The following is a 17908-nucleotide window of genomic DNA, read 5'->3' as shown; positions in this document are numbered from 1 at the left end:
TATCATCCAGAACTAACTGTTAAAAGAGAGATCACTGGGGTGAGATCAAGCGATATTTCTCTCGAGATTTTCCAAAAGTGAATTCTACTACTATGCATTGGAGACTGTTCTGGCTGTCATCAATTAATATGATGTCACTATTAAATGACATCACTAATCGCTTAGATTTTTTAACTTTTGTTAGCTCATGCTGATTTGTTTAATATCAAAAGTCACAAGGATTGCATTATTAACATGTTCAACTAATATTTTCATTTCTCCATATCTTCAGAATTGAAATCTGTTCCATCTGTCACCATTCCAATCATTGAGGAAGACTCTGACAGAAGCCTCTATATGAAAGTTGATCAAGATTTTGACACTATCTCCATTGACACTGTCAGCAGCATTGATGAAGACTCACAAAGTCGGGCTGGGGACATGACTCCAGATACACTTTCTATTGGTGAAGGTGACAACGTGTCATTGTATTCAACTCACAGTAGATCAAGAACCCCAATATTTCATATAGAGGAGGATCCAATTCCATCTCTCCTGCAACGACTTTCTGCAAGTGGTGTATCAGCCGAAGATTCTGCCACCAACAGCAAAGATGGATCCCCTGTATCCCAGAGTTCCCTGGGGCAGTCGGTTGACAGCAATGGAAGCGGGTCACCAAGTTCACAGTCGCCAAAGATGGCCCTACTAGCAGTCAAGGAAAGGTAATGTTCACAACAGGTTTACATTTCTGTTTTATAGAGATATATGTATTTCTTGTATTAGATTTGGACTTCAATTATGAAAACTACCTATGTTTTTAAAAGATTTGTGTATAACATTTGTGCCTGGTTGTGTTTTCATGGATGGTTGGAGGCACAGGCAGTCCAATCTTCTCAGGCATCCGTAGGTTATTTAATTGGGTTTGAATCCCAGTTCACCCTGATTGTGTTTCTAGCGTTATCAGATCCATACCTGTGCTCGTGCATTTCTCAAGAGTAGTAAACATCTGAGACCTTGATAACATTGGGCTTTTATCACATATCATGTTGACACACAGGGTTATAACTGGAATATAACTCACTCTGTCCATGCATAGTTGGCATGCAGCCAGATACATACATGTTCCTGGTTCATTTGTATGGATATTGCAGTGACAGCTGTAATACTACTGCTGACTGTTAAACAGCAATCCCCTTACACGGGACCGCCTCCGTGGTGTAGTGGTTAGAGCGTCCGCCCGGAGAGCGGAAGGTCGCGGGTTCGATCCCCGACCGCGTCATACCAAAAGACGTTAAAATGTGGTACTTGTTGGTCCCTGCCTGGCGCTCGGCATTAATGGGTACAACAAGGACTGGTCGGCTCGGAGTCAGTATACTGTGTCTGAGTGGGGTATTCATGCTTCACTGCAGCATGGTATCTCAGTGAGCTAGCACTATAAAACCAGCTTAAGTCTGGGCTAGTACAAGCATCCGCACATACACATACACACGCATGCATGTCGTCATATGAGCGAAATATTCTCAAGCACGACGTTAAACCCAATTTCACCTCACCTCACCCCTTACATGGACTGTATTTTCTATTTTGTGTAGTCTCTCTCTCAAGTTCTCCAGCAAGACCAAGTCTTTCATGCAGACAATCCGGAAGAAGAGCCTACTGAGCATGCCCAACTCTCTGCCAGATCAGCCTGGCCCAGAACAAGAGGTGAGAGGTTTCATTGTTGCCATCCACATTATTTTTATTATTACCATTAAGTAGTGCTCTGGTCAGTCTGTAGACAACTGTTTTCTAGGCTACAAGTAGTGGGCAGGCATTAGAAGCTTCTTGGTCTCTGTAGATTCTTATCTTCATTTATACATTGTACCATGTGTAATGCAAACCACCCTATACTTGAATGAATAAGTTATAGCTTTCTCTGCTTGCTGACATGGTAAGCCTCTTTGGTCTTGTGGAGAAGACACCTGACCTTGGTTCAGAATGACGATGGTTTGAATCCACACACACATGGCCCATTCTTTTTCATAGAGATCGTCCTTGGGGTACATATTATGCATTTTCCGGGCTGAAAATGTCCTGTGACAGTTGTATCAATGTTTTTGAATAAAAATATTGTACAATAAATAAAAACTTTTTATTTATTATACGGCCCCCACCTCGTGGAGTTACCTCCCGTTGCACATGCGCACCAACTGGGTAAGCACCTAGGCCCGTATCATCATTCCTTCTGCTGTCACTGCCAAGTAAAGTCGCATGTGTAGAGCAGAGCTGTACTCTTTTGAGATTAAGAGATTGATGTCCGGGACGCAACCACCTGTATGTATGGTCTTTATATTGTCCTTGAAAGGAACAGTAAAGCTTTGTGGTCGGTTGTCTCCTAATTGTGACTTTGTATTCATTATTTTCGCTTCAGCTAACTTTCCCGTGGTTTTTACGCGTGTTGCTTTTCCATGGCAGGAAGTTTTTCGTGCTGCGATGGTTGTAATATTGCGTTTTCACCAACTATTTCTTCCATTAATTGCAGCCTTCACGTATTTTCAATGTTTTCTACGTGTATGTTATGCTGCTGGTCCGCTGTTAGCTACATGCTTTGCGTGTTTGCTTTCAGGCGTTTTCGGGTTGTAATACTGTCTGCGGGCAGAGTATTCCCCGTGCAGACCGTCATGATAAGTGTATCGTGTGTTGCCTTGAAAAGGCGCCATACCCTGACACGTGTGAGATTTGTATGGGCTTCTCCCCCCGAGCCCAGAAGAGGCGGGCTGCAGACTTTCTCTTCTATCAGGAAATGCGAGAGGCGGGAGGGGAACTGACCCAGGTCCCCCTGTCTAAAGCTAAAAAGCAAAAACGAAAGGCTAGATCGCGCAGTCAGTCGCCTTCCACTGCACCTAGCGGTTTTGACATGTCTCTCATCACGCAATTATTCCAGCAGCACATGGACTCGGTGAAGTCCCTGGTTCATGAGGCGGTTGGAGGCCTCCGCCAGGAGTTCCTCGCCCACTCGGAGCCGGGGACGGAGAGTCTCGGGGTGGGATCGCCGAGCCCGGCTCGATCCCTCGGCCTGGAGGCGTCTGTTGATCCGTTGCCTCTGGCTTTGGGTCCGGATGCCTCGGCTGCCCCGGAAGGGGAGGCTTCGCTCCCAGTCCCCCTCTCGGAGTTGGTGCAGGGTCCGTTGAGGATTCCTGGGGTTCCGGTCCCTGCGCCGTCCCGCCCCATGAGAGCGGAGGTACCAGTTTTGCCTGGTCTTCCTCCTGCGTCTCGGGACCGAAGTTCGAGCTTGGTGTTGGGCACGGAAGCAGGGCGCTGCTTCGGTCATTCCCTTCCCTCTGCGTCTGGTGTGCGGCCGCCCACCGAGTCGGGGTTCGGGTCCTCTTCGCGAGGAGACCCAGCCTCGGACTCGGGCTCGGGCGCCGAGTCCATGGACATTGGGGAGGTAGAGGAGCCGGAGGGTGCCTTCCGTTTCTCAACGGCTGTGAGGGAAGTACGGCTACGCATTGCCGAGTACATTCCCACAGGGCGCGGTGCCTACCAGCCGCTCGGATTCGACTGAGTTCCGCTTACCAGGCGAGGCGTTTGCCCCTAGGCAACCCACGCAGACGCTGCTCCGCATTCTGCCGTCCCTGGTGCAGGATGTGGTGGATCCCCTCTTGGCTGGGTCACGCCTCCGCTTTGACTTGCCAGAGCTTGTCAGGAGGTACCAGCTGGGGGAAGATTCCCTGTTCTTCGTGCCAGTGGTTGACGAATGTGTGTTCACTTCGGTCGCCCAGGGGGGAGGCTCGGCTTCCTCCGGTGCAGCTCCGGCTGCCAGGCAAGGGCGTTTGAAGCCACCCCTGCGGCATGCTTACCGGACCTACGAGGAGGTTTACCGGAACGCTATGCAGCAGGTGTGGGTGGTGGTCCACGAGGCCTACCTCTCCTCGATCCAGAGGTCGGCCCTGGAGGCGGAGGGGCACGCTGGAGACGTGTCTCAGCATGTTGTCCTCCTCCGTCAACTTTCGGAAGTGCAGGCCCACCTCACGCGTGACTCCTTGCGGTCGGCCGCGTCGACGGTGATGTGCGCAGTCATGGGGATGCGCAAGCTGTGGCTGTTGATGTCTCGTTACTCGGCGGCTACACAGCAGACCTTGCTGGCCCTCCCCTACCGTCCCCGCGCTCCCGTTCCGGCTTCCTCCTCCGGGGTGCAGCCTACACCCGAGTCTGCTGGCTGGCTTCGGCCGCTCGGCAGGGGTAGGCGGAGGAGCCGTCCCGCCAAGGGTAAGGGCAAGGAGCAGTCCTCTTTGACTGGCTCCCAGCCTTATCGCGGGCGCGGGAGGTCTGCCCCGACCTCCCGTTAACCCATCAGGCTGTAGACGTGTGTCACTCCCAGTCAGCTCCGCTACTCGGGACCACTCACGCACTCTTACCCAATGTCCCAGTGGGAGGCGCCGCCTCTCTATTCCTGCGGAGTGGGAGAAGGCGACAAGCAACCCTTTGGGTGCTGTCCACCGTCAGTGTGGGCCATTTACCACTGTGGAGGCGAGGTCCGCCAGACTTCACCGGCATACCCGCGACTCCGGTGCCGTCATGTCAGGTAATGCGAGGCGGACATGCTGCTTGACGAAGTCCAGGCTTTGCTGGACAAGTCCGTTATAGAGCGCATACCACCGGGTGAGGAACAGGCGGGATTTTATTCCCACGTGCTTCCTCGTTCGAAGAAGACGGCGGCAGTTCCGTCCCCATTCTCAACCTCAAGGGGTTGAATCGCATGCTCGAAGTTCCATCCTTCAAGATGGAGACACTGCGCTTCGGTGATCTCCTCTGTTCAGCCCGGCGATTGGCTCCGCGTCCAATCGACCTAAAGGATCGCGATATCTGCATGTGCCCATACATCCATCGTTCAAGCAGTACCTTCGGTTCTCTTACGACGGGATGTGTTACCAATTCACGGTGCTCCCCTTCGGCATATCCACTACCCCCAGGGTGTTCACCAAGCTCATGTTAGTGCCGGCTACCCTCGCTCGTTCGCAAGGAAGGCGTTGTTACCCTTACCTCGACGACTGGTTGCTCGGTGCACTGACAAAGCCAGCGAGCCTAGATTCTACTCACAAGGTGATAGACATTCTAGTTCGACTGGGGTGGTACCCACCCAGGACTTGGTTTTTCTCGGGGCGAGGTTCCAAACTCACAAGGATCTTGTTTCCTTGTCGCCCGACCGGGTCACCAGAGTACGGGAGATGGTGTCTTCGTTCCTCTCCCAGCCCCAGGCACCAGCACGGACTTGGCTCCGTCTACTGGGCCATATGGCGGCGACTATCTCTGTAGTGTGGCGGGCGCGGTTGAGGATGCGCCCTATACAGCAAGCTTTGGCGAGTCTGTGGGCTCACTCGGAGGAACTGGAGCGCAGTCTCACAGTCCCTGGGTGGTTGTCTCCTCACCTTCAGTGGTGGACCAATGTCCGGAATCTCTCCAAGGGGGTCCCCTTGGAAATCCCGACGCCAGCTCTTACAGTTAAGGGCGATGCGTCCCTCACGGGCTGGGGGGGTGTTCTGGGCAGTCTGTCGGCTTCCGGACTCTGGTCCGCCGAAGCACCTTCACATCAACATGTTGGAACTGAGAGCTGTGCGGTTGGTTTTGGCGCTTCGAGAGCATGTCCAGGGCCAGGTGGTTGCGTCTTCAGTTGGACAACCAGACAGCCATGTCGTACATCCTGAAGCAAAGGCGACACGGTGTCCCCAGCTCCTCCGGGAGACATGGGATTTTCTCCTCTGAGATGCGACCAGTGCGCGCATTGTCAGGTACTCCTGTTTATCTCCCGGGCTGGAGAGCGTGTGAGCAGGATCTCTCTCGCTGGATCCTGGCCCTCGCGACGAGTGGATGCTCGACAGGCAGATATTCGAGTTATCTCCCAGTTATGCGGGTGCGTTCCAGGTGGATCTGTTTGCGTCCGGCGGGACGAATCAGACACCCGTGTTCTGCTCGAATACGGACCGAGGCGTTGGCTGCGGCCGCCTTCCTGCTGGATTGGGCGGGCAAAGTGCTCTGGGGCGTTCCGCGTTACCACTCATTCCCGTGTCCTCTCACAGCTGTCCACCCAGCCAGCTCTGCTGCTTGTGCTACTGGCACCGCTTTGGCCGTCACAGAGCTGGTTTCCGGTAAATCTCAGGTTTCTGGCTCAGCCTCCTGTTCTATTACCTTTGGCGACCGGACATTCTCACTCAGAGCGGCCAAACCCCAATCCGCAGTTCAGTGGGTGGCTTGGCCTCTGTCAGGTCTAGCCGCCGAAGCCAGCGGAATTCCTGCAGCAGTTGCAGACACAATTCTGGCTTCGAGGCGGATTCGACAAACGCGTTCAGCATGCGAGGATAGGTGGTCCCACTATCTGGCGCTGGTGTTCAGATAGGGGGGATTGCAGATCCCTTTTCTGCAGATTTAGTCCGAGTATTGGAGTTTTTGCAAGCTCGTTTGGAAGAAGGCCTGGCGGCTTCGACCATTCGTGGCTACTCCACCGCTATTTCCACTTTTCACACCCCTGTCGATGGTGTTCTTCTGGGGCAGCACCCTCTCGTACAGCGTTTTTTAGCTGGCGTGGATCGGGTTCGACCTGCTGTCAGGCGAACCAGCCCACCTTGGGATTTGTCAATTGTGCTCGATTGGCTGTCCGGTCCTACGTTCTCACACCTATCGACTATTTCAATTCAGTTGTTAACCTGGAAGTCTGTATTTCTGGTGGCAGTAACATCTGGGCGTAGGGTTGGCGACTTACATGCTATATCGTCCGACCCGGCGCTGACTGTGTTCCACACTGATCGTGTCAGTATTCGCCTCCCGGATACTTACCGCCCAAAGGTCGATCACGCTTTCCATGTGACAGCTCCTATCGAACTTCCTACTCTTACCCAGCCTTCCACATCGGGGACCTCTCCTACGAGCACTCACCCGTTGGATGTCCGTAAGACTCTCAAGGTCTATATCAAACGAACACAGGGGATCCGTATGGGTACCCAGCTGTTCTGTTGTTACGGTGGCGGGAAGGCTGGTGTGCCGGCGAGCAAGCAGACTTTGTCTCGCTGGCTCGTCTCGGTCATTTGTGCTGCGTATCAGGCTAAGGGCAAGCCTCCCCCTGAGGGGTTGAAGGCTCACTCGGTCAGGGCAGTAGCCACGTCAAAAGCTTTTGCATCGGCACTCCCCATTGAAGAGATCTGCTCTGCCGCTATTTGGAGCCGGCCTAGCACCTTTATTCGGCACTATCAGCTCGATACACATTCTCGTAATCGTGCGAGCTTTGGCCGTTCTGTTCTCTCCGGTGGACAGTGTCCTACCACCCTGACCGAGTGAGTCTTGGTTCATTGGTTTTGTTGACGCTGCTGTTCAATATTGTGTTTTATTGACATGTCCGCTGCTGGGTGTATAACCTCCTCCTCTACGGAGGCTATGGTCGGTAGTGAGTGTTTTTTCCCCCCTACGGTGCTCTCTAATCGACACAATGTGGGTGGGGTTTGTTTACATCCCACCATGTGCGAATTCTTATGCTAACCTGCGAGGTTGTCTATGAGTACATTTCCTCCCTGTCGGTTACCCTCCCATAATGCCTCTCGCGGAAGCGCAAACCGGGACATGTGACAGGTGAGTGATTATGGCGTCTGTTCCATCATTCAGATTAACGATCGCTATTTGTGTGTGCTTTGACAGAATTCCCTCCTCCCTGGCCTCCGGTCTTTGGGAGTCTGTGTTTATGCATAATATGTACCCCAAGGACGATCTCTATGAAAAAGAATTAACCAAACCTGAAGAGGTTTTAAATTCTTTGAAGAGAGTCGTCCTTGGGGTAGGGCCTCCCGCCTCCCCGCAATTCTGTTCACTGATTTATTCAGCAGAAGGAATGATGATACGGGTCTAGGTGCTTACCCAGTTGGTTCGCATGCGCAACGGGAGGTAACGCCACGAGGTGGGGGCCGTATAATAAATAAAAAGTTTTTATTTATTGTACAATATTTTTATTCAAAAACATTGATACAACTGTCACAGGACATTTTCAGCTCGGAAAATGCATAATATGTACCCCAAGGACGACTCTCTTCAAAGAATTTAAAACCTCTTCAGGTTTGGTTAAGTTTTGTAGTCCTAAGTTAAAACATATTGTTTACTGATTGTAAATTGTTTTTTTCAGGAGACAACTGGCCTTGTTGGAGAGAAACCAGACACTGATGACACAAACAGAACAGAATCAGAGTGTTCTTCTTCCATGAATCCCCTGAGCAGGTTCTCAGCATCAGTTGATCTTACCGAGCTGGAGTCGTCCACAGCATTCACCAAGAGAAAGCTCCAGGACATCACTCTTCTGATGAATCCAGAGTCTGCCAGGTCAATCCTGCGGGACTGGATGACAGGGCTTCACATAGTGCTACAGAAACTTCACCAGGAGGTCGAACAGCAGAGGAAGGTTAGGCTCATGGCAAGGAAATCAAGAAGGCGGCAACTCAGCAGTGAAAAGAAAGCCATCTTGATAAAAGACAGAAGTAAGGATGACCCTGAATACACAGAAGATGAAGTCTTCAGTCAAGAACAACATGGGAGTAGTGTTACGCCTGAAGAGACCCAATCGTCATATGAAGGTTCCGTAGGGCGAAGAGGGTCATCCAGTGGTTTGGATGTAATGGGTGATGGACACAATTCATTTGACCATGATGACATGGATGGTTGTCCATCATCACCAGTGGACAAATCCAGACATAGAAATTCCAGTGTGGAAGAGCATCAGTGTGTACCTCTTGAAAATGGTAACCATTTAGGGGGCTCTGATATGAGTGACACTGAAGACGAGGATCCTGACCAGTTTAAACCCATCAACTGGGCAGACATCAATCACATCAACGATCCCTTTAAAATGTCAAGAAAACTACATACAGATGTAGCAGAGTTGTGCTCCCTTTGTTTACAATCCGGTTGTCATGGCAATATATCAGAATACATTTTGCCTAATTTTGCAAGTAGGCATCCAAGTACAAACAGCAGTTCAGGAGTTACTCCTACCGATGGCAGTGAGTCAGGCAATCAGTCCACTAGTCAACCCATTAGTCCATCCATCAGTCCACCCATGCCAACACAATCAGCAGCAGAGACTCAGGGACACCCAGGCAGCCATGGCCACAGTGATGGGTTTATGTGTGAAGCGTACTGTGATGCATGTGACAGCGAGGTGGCCACTGTTGTCAGATGTTACTACCACTTTTTAAGTATGGATCAACTTAGGAAGACTGTGAGTAGCTGGCGGAACAACTGGCTACAGACATGGACGTCCATGGTGAAGGCTAGTCAAGGTGAGACAAAGTCGACTTGCTTCACTTGATTCATTCAGTATTTTACAAGAGGAAACAGTGTAGAGATAAGACAAAATATTGTTGTTAGGCTAATTCCCAACTCAGTAGCAAATATTGATGTGTAAGTTGTGATGAATCTGTTGTGATAAGATTTAATGGTTTGTAATTAATGATGCACTGCAGCAAAGATACCTTTATTCCATATAAAATTATTTGAAGCTGATTACAGAGAAAATATTTTTGTCATACTATTACCACTTCTCCTTCCACTGGTTATGACAGCATACTATATTTTATAGAACTTGGGGAAGGTGACCCTGTCTGTGATAAGATCCTGGCCAAAGACTACAATGGTGCTACAGACTTACTCCGATCTCTCATCCTGCCAAACAAACAAGCCTTCCTGGGCCATGTTGCCAGGTGCTGAATATTGTTTACTTTCCTACCTACATGGCCCATGCATACCTGCATCCAAGTGGGGTTGCAGTAGAAGATGCTTTCAGTCATAAGCGATAGAACATCCAACCAGAATATTTCATGTTTCATTAGTTTAATGACCAAAATGTGTAGGAAGTATATAAAGTGTGGTTGTATTCATGTCATGGCCGGGTGATGAGTGAGTGAGATCAGTTTAACACCGCACTCGGCAATATTGCAGCTATATGGCGGTGGTCTGTAAATAATCAGTTAGTCTGGACCAGACAATCCAGTGATCAACAGCATGAGCATCGATCTACGCATTTGGGAACCGATGACATTTGTCAACCAAGTCAGCAAGCCTGACCACCCGATCCCATTAGTTGCCTCTTAGGACAAGCATGGGTTACTGAAGATCAATTCTAACCCAGATCTTCACGGTAGCTTGGTAATGAAGCCACGGGGCAACCCGTGGAGAGGCTTTATAAGTTGCTTCTCTTAGAGGTGTCAGGATATGGTGATTTGGGTTCTATGAGTTTGATCATTGGTTTATCAGCATTAATTGGGATTAACAACAGCTTACTCACTCACAAAGAGGACTGTAAAACCTACAGTCTGAATATAGAGCTGATATAAGAATGATAAACAATTTGAACTTACACCTGCACATTCTGTCAGCTAAGTTTGTAATAAATAGAAGAAACAGTTATTGTCTTGTGATATCCTTTGTAACAGTTATGATTTACTATGTGTGATGGTATTTTCAGATTATTCAGTGCTAGTTCATCTCGTGCTATAGAGTTTGCATCAGAGGTCCCAAAATTAGTCTCCGTACAAGATATCTTGAACCTCTGTCATCTCTATGGAAACCAAACCTCCACCAGCATTACCAAATACGTCCACCTGAGACTTGGAGAAATGCCATCATATCTCAGGTATGTCACATCATGTTCCAAGGTGACCACATCATAATTATTTCAGGTGTGTCACACGTCAGGTAGATCACATCATAATTATAGTTCACATCCCGTTTCAGGTTATATCAGATAGGTCATATCATATTGCAGGTCATATCATATCATGTTAGCTTTTAAATCTTGGATAAAGCATATATCTTGGGTAATTCCTACAATGTATGTATGTCAAATAACACAGGTAGCACATTGTGTCACAGGTAGGTCATATATCTCAGTTCACATCACATCTTATGTTTTTTGGCTCAGGTTGGACACATCATATCTCAGGTTGGTCACATCATATCTTGTGTTGGTCACATCATATCTTGGGTTGGTCACCTCATATCTCAGGTTGGTCACATCATATCTCAAGGTGGTCACATCATATCTCAAGGTGGTACCATCATATATTGGGTTGTCAAATCATATCTTGGGTTGGTCACATCATATCTTGGGTTGGTCACATCATTACTTGGGTTGGTCACCTCATATCTCAGGTTGGTCACAGGGTGGTCACATCATGTCTCAGGTTGGTCACATCATATCTCAAGGTAGCAACATCATATCTTGGGTTGTCACATCATATCTTGGGTTGGTCACCTCATATCTCAGGTTGGTCACATCATATCTCAGGTTGGTCACATCATATCTTGGGTTGTCACATCATCTCTTGGGTTGGTCACCTCATATCTCAGGTTGGTCACATCATATATCAAGGTGGTCACATCATATCTCAAGGTGATACCATCATATATTGGGTTGTCAAATCATATCTTGGGTTGGTCACCTCATATCTCAGGTTGGTCACATCATATCTCAAGGTGGTCACATCATATCTCAAGGTGGTACCATCATATATTGGGTTGTCAAATCATATCTTGGGTTGGTCACATCATATCTTGGGTTGGTCACATCATTACTTGGGTTGGTCACCTCATATCTCAGGTTGGTCACAGGGTGGTCACATCATGTCTCAGGTTGGTCACATCATATCTCAAGGTAGCAACATCATATCTTGGGTTGTCACATCATATCTTGGGTTGGTCACCTCATATCTCAGGTTGGTCACATCATATCTCAGGTTGGTGACATCATATCTTGGGTTGTCACATCATCTCTTGGGTTGGTCACCTCATATCTCAGGTTGGTCACATCATATATCAAGGTGGTCACATCATATCTCAAGGTGATACCATCATATATTGGGTTGTCAAATCATATCTTGGGTTGGTCACATCATATCTTAGGTTGGTCACATTATATCTCAGGTTGGTCACATATCTCAGGTTGGTCACATATCTTGGGTTGGTCACATCATATCTCATTTTGGTCATATATCTCAGGCTGGTCACATGTCTTGGGTTGGCAATGTCATATCTCTAGTTGGTCACGTCACATCTCATTTTGGTCATATATCTCATGAAGGTCACATTTCATGAAGGTTACATAATTAATGAATGCTGCACTGATGTGACACAGTTTGTTGTGCTCCTTAGCTGCAGATTGTCATATAACTATGTAGTGCTTCCTCATTGTAGATTGTCATGTAACTATATGTAGTGCTCCCTCATTGTAGATTGTGATGTAAATGTTTGTAGTGCTCCCTCATTGTAGATTGTGATGTAAGTGTTTGTAGTGCTCTCGAGTTGCAGATTGTGATGTAACTATGTGTAGTGCTCCCTCGTAGATTGTGATGTAATTGTTTGTAGTACTTTCTAATTGTAAATTGTGATGTAACAGTATGTGTGTGCTCTCTGGTTGCAGATTGTCATTTATCTGTATATAAGTGCTCCATGGTTGTAGGTTGTCAAGTATGTTGCCCCCCTGTTTGCAGGTTGCAGGTTGTGAAACAGTTGTGTGTCCGGCAGTATGTGAGGCTGGCACTACTAGGAAGTCTTTTGACCAGACATCCCATACCTGATGTTGACAGTCTTCAGCCAAGGTAGGTACAAAGAGCCACTTTAAAAATCCTCAAAAAAGAATTCTGACTCAGAGGTCTTTTACAATTGTTCTTGTAGGGCTGGCTGAAAAGATTGATATTTTTCCTTATCCTGACTCATGATCTTTTGCTTATCTCCCTTTCCCTTGCGAATGGTAGTGGAACACTTGAATCCTTTGTAGTTCCCTAAGCTGACGTAAAAATACACTCACCAACGAGTTACCTCCCTTTTCCCGCTCAAACAGTCATGTGACCAGCCTTATTCTCACTCTCTCCCTTTTCGCCCAAGCAGATGGTTGGGCAAGCACTGGAGTCTCGTATACGGCAGATATCTTTTATATTTAGATCCTATTTATCAAATTTACGCTGTGTATGGTATTTGGCTATAACTATCATGTATTAATTGTATAAAATTATTGTAATTGTGACACATTTTCATCGTAATGTAAATTGCTTACATTTCATGAAATCTTGCATTGTTTGCAGGCACCGGCTATCAGTGGCTGATCCTCACCCCCAATGCCCATCGTGCATTAGGCCATGTTCTTCCACCTCATGTTGTATATATTGCAGTGGTTTATCAAATTTGCAATTTAATCAATATTTGTCTTATATCTATAGACGTGCCATTTATCGGGTGAGGAAGTCATCACAAGTCACGGTTGATAAACCTGGAGATCAAGCCAGTAACCGTAGGTTGTTTGCTGAAATACATAATTCTGGTGCTATGTTGAGTACGTTGCAGGGGCAGTCGTCTGTTACGGGGGTCGAAAAAGAGGTCTGCTACGACGGATTTGATGCCCGTTCAGAGTAAGAAAAAGACTACTGCTTCATCCACAACGCAGAAAAGGGCATCTATAACTAGGTCAACATCGAAATCAACACGACCTAGCAAGTCAACTCATCAGAGGTCGTTTAATGAGGAGATCATCCTACCACACGAGGCAGACGTGTTTGATGAACCACCATTACTTCTGCCTGAAGTACCTACTGGATCGGCGACACAGTCGACCTCTACGACTACTAGATCGTCTCCTGCAACTACAACAGCCAGCTGTTTGACAACCAACCACCAACTTCTCAACGCAGTGAAGTTGAAGCACACCACACGTCAGCATTCGCGAATGCTTCATCAATGCCGAATCAGTTCCAGTCAATGCAGAACTTCGATCCAGGTGACTTTATGAGGCAATTAACTACTCATATGATAGCCATGATGGAACAACGTTTTGATGAGGAAGCGAAGGCATGACAGAACCTCTCATCAACTGACAACGTTCGCAAACCCTCAGACCTACGCGAACCTAATAAGCCTCATAGATCTACATCTGCAGACAACGTTGGCGAACGTGTACGTTCGAGAAGGTCATCACAATCGGACTATTCTGTCATCATAGAACAAGATGGAAGGTTTGCGAAGGCTACTAACTCTACGAGAACTTCGTCTGCGAACCCTCAACGTTCGCGAAAGGAAGGTTCGCGAAAGGAATTTTCGAGAAGAGGCAACGCAGACATCTACAGGGTTCATGAACCCTCAGATCAACAGGTGATATTAGCAACGCAGGCATCTACAAGTTTCACGAACCCTAGGGTTTCGCAAACACATCAACAAGCAGATATCAGCAACGCAGACATCTACAAGGTTCGCGAACACATCAACAAGCAGATATCAGCAACGCAGACATCTACAAGTTTCGGATGTCTATAGGGTTCACAAACCCTTAGATCAACAGGCAGGATGATGATTTCGACTCTATTAACATACGGCTGAATAAAAACGAAGCAATGATTAAAACATTCAAGAATCCACAGTCAGAATGAAAACGGATGGTTTTGCTTATAACTCATCAATAAAAGATCAACAACATGTGCAATCTCTACAGCTTACAGCCTGCACAACTCTACAACCTGCACGAACCTTACACCTGTAGTAGGTTCAGTTTCGTCCGACAACCTACTTGATGAGGGGGATCACTACATCTACAAGGATGCGGAGGTCTTATCCTGGGTAGCAGATGGCCTGCTGATATTGTCGTTCACTCACTCCAACCCAACAGAGACGTACTGCATATATGCTGATGACTTCGACTCCAATATGATATCACCTATGAAGCCGATATCTCAAGTACTGGAGAACCTCAAGGCGACATTGGTAAAGGGCTTCAAGAATCCTTGGACTGACGTACAGATAATATTATTAACACTCGTCACTCAGCGTGGGGATTAGGAATCTATATCCTATCTACTAGATTCAACATCCTTCGTCATGCTGGCTTATGTTATCCACATTGGGAATACGTGATTAATATCACTGAACAATATTTTACACTTTGAGCAACACTTATACAAGAGGTTTATATGAGCGGCGTAGAATTACTCGCACTTTTACTCAACCAACTATTGCACCAGATTTTATGGAGGCCAACTTGCTACAACACCAGTGACGTCATGCTTGAAGCTGATTGGTCCAGGACAGACAACGCCTCTTACTGATAGAACAGGTGCCAGCAAGTTTACTGACTTGTAAACAAACCCGTTGTACGGGGGAATACTTCATCTGCAGCCTTGAAAACAGCATACAACTACGGCCCGTTATCATCATGGGAATCTAATAGATGTCTAGGCTTGACAGCAGGATATACGATGTTTATCTTGGAATTTCACTGATAAAAGCCTGTATGTGTACCTGTCACCTTCTATACTACACTGGAACCAGTCTTGCTATAAATAGGCAACGCTTCGATGTATGCTGATCAACACAGATCGTCTGCGTATATAAGGGGAAGAATGATGTATCATCACTGCAAATTGCCTTTCTGGACAAGGTTATTGTCATCGCTGATGCCTATCTCCAAAGATGAGAAGCGCACAAGAAGCAAGAAATGGAGGTGATACCCATTTTGCTGTCATCTCGGTGAGTCGCGGTGAAGTCAAGATAGAGTTTCATCCCTTGCTTGCCTGTTGCAGAAATGAAGGGTATTTTCCTTTGGAATTTCCTCGTCCCTGGGACTATTTACATGTGTAACGAAGCCCACTGATGCATCAGCAGAGACTTTGCAGTGCATTCTCCCTAGACAATGCAATCTAGACGCATCAACAAGCAGATCAACTCAGCTGAACTTCACAATCAAGCTGCTCACACAACTAGGATGGCTAGTGAACCTGATGAAGTCCGAGTTGGAACCAAAACAAGATCTTCAATTTCTGGGGTTAAGATTTATCACAACACAGAATCGAATTGTGATCCCAGAAGATCGTTGGGTCAAGATACAAGCGATGACTCCTCAAGCAGTCATCTCTCCGTTAACACTACGAACATGACAATGTCTACTCGGTCTACTAACCACAGCGCAGGACTTGACTCGCACAGGAAGGTTACAACTACGTCCGTTGCAACGATTCCTGGCAAAACATCTGGACAGCGTCGACCCTATCTCGCTACCAGACAATCTCGAAACGTACCTATTTTGGTGGACTCACAGGTCGAATGTCTGCGGAGGGACCTATTTACAAGAGCCGGCCTTCACACACACATCTTTATGTAGATGCATTGCTACAGGGATGGTCTGCACATCTCAACAACCAAGCTGCATCAGGGAAGTGGTCGAAAACAGAACAGCATCTTCACATCAATCTGCTGGAAATGAAAGCTGTGATCAACGCCGTACAACTATGGTCGAGCTCGCTGATCAACAGAATGCTGATGGTCCACACGGACAACTCTACAGTGGGATTCTCCATAAATCGGCAAGGATCAACAAGATCGCCAAGCCTACTTCAGCTCACATTCCAGTTGTTCAACATCACAGAGGATGCAAACATCTGGCTAAAGGCGTGTCACATACCGGGAGCCTAGAACGTACTAGCAGACGCTCTTTCCCAACCACTTCATCCGTCACCCACGGAATGGATGCTCCATCCAGAAGCATTCCGGATGATCACAAGGGAAATAGGATCCCCATGCATAGACCTGTTCGCCACGAGGTTCAACAAACAACTACAGACGTTTGTCTCACCAGTTCCAGATCCCCAAGCCTGGGCAACAGATGCACTGAGCATATCATGGGAAGGACTAAACACTTACACGTTTCCTCCTCCGATCTTAATACCGAAAGTGCTGTTGAAGATCAAACAGACACAGGCGCTACAACTGACTTGGTCGTGCCCTATTGGCCAGCAGGAGTCTGGTTCCTAGACCTAATAGAAGATCTCGGAAGTCCAACCCTCAAACTACCAGAATGGTCGAACCTACTCAGACATTCGCACACCAAACAAGTCCATAGGAACCCAACACTGTTCCAGCTACACGTGTGGAACGTATCAAAACCTGTTTGAAGAAAACAGGATACTCTGCCAGAGCAGCGAAAGCAGTAACCTTAGCGTTACGCAGATCTACTCACAATTTGTATGACGACAAATGGCAGAAATTTGAACAATATGCAAGGCGGAAAGGCTTCTCAGCTATGAAAGCCTCTCATCCTCAAGTGGCGGAATATCTATGTCATCTTAGATATACAAGACATCTGAAAGTTTCGACATTATCCACATATCTGGCAGACCATCAGTACAGTCATCACTATGAAGTCAGGCATCAAACTGACGAAAGTACCAGAATTACTTGCTCTGCTGAGATCTTTTAAACAGGAGGACCAGCAAAAGAAATTCAGAACACCAGCCTGAGATCTGAATGTAATTCTGCGACATCCGATGAGTGATGACTACGAACCTCTAGAACAGACTACCTGCGAGCTACTCACACAGAAAACTCTGTTCCTACTTGCCCTAGCCACGGCAGCTCGAATGTCTGAGATACATGCACTGGACTTTGGGCGAACTAGATTCGACACAGGGCACCGTGTTGCAGTACATCTAGGACTTAGATGGGACTTTATTGCAAAGAATCAACGACCTGGTCAACCAGTAAGAGAGTTCCATGTCCCAGCGCTGTCTACGATCCTAGGATCAGAGGACACCCAGGACTTATCCTTGTGGCCTGTCAGAGCCTTGAAGATAAATTTTCAAAAGACTAAAACAAGAAGGAAATTCAAGCGCCTATTCATCCCCTTGTCAAATCCCGTTACGCAGTTCCCATGGGGGGATAAAGGACGTATCTATGGACAGCTGTTGAATCCAGGAAGTGGCTTCACCCACCACCAATCCGTAGGATTCTATAAGCAAAAGATCATGAGTCAGGATAAGGAAAAATATGTAATTATTTAAGTAAAATTGATATTTTATACTTATCCTGACTCATGAGGAGAAGCCCTCCTCAAACCTCCCCGCTGGAAACACTTCGGATTTCACAGTAGATCAGGAGAGAATGACAA

The 17908-nt window shown here is 47.3% G+C and overlaps 1 protein-coding gene across 1 annotated transcript in view; it reads left to right on the top strand.

Moving 5' to 3' along the window:
- Positions 1 to 17908, top strand: part of LOC124281743 (Hermansky-Pudlak syndrome 5 protein homolog) — a 61683-nt gene that overhangs the window by 29699 nt on the left and 14076 nt on the right. The window contains exons 16-21 of the mRNA XM_046717718.1: positions 272 to 701; positions 1572 to 1683; positions 8120 to 9269; positions 9569 to 9689; positions 10454 to 10621; positions 12477 to 12584. Of these exons, the coding sequence (XP_046573674.1) occupies positions 272 to 701; positions 1572 to 1683; positions 8120 to 9269; positions 9569 to 9689; positions 10454 to 10621; positions 12477 to 12584 (2089 nt within the window). The remainder of the gene's footprint in view (positions 1 to 271; positions 702 to 1571; positions 1684 to 8119; positions 9270 to 9568; positions 9690 to 10453; positions 10622 to 12476; positions 12585 to 17908) is intronic.

This window comes from Haliotis rubra, unplaced genomic scaffold (assembly GCF_003918875.1).
Source record: "Haliotis rubra isolate DU_JTF1 unplaced genomic scaffold, ASM391887v1 Scf289, whole genome shotgun sequence".
Lineage (NCBI taxonomy): Eukaryota > Metazoa > Mollusca > Gastropoda > Lepetellida > Haliotidae > Haliotis > Haliotis rubra.
The sequence above is the reverse complement of the archived record's forward strand: the minus strand, read 5'-3'. Positions and strand labels throughout refer to the sequence as shown.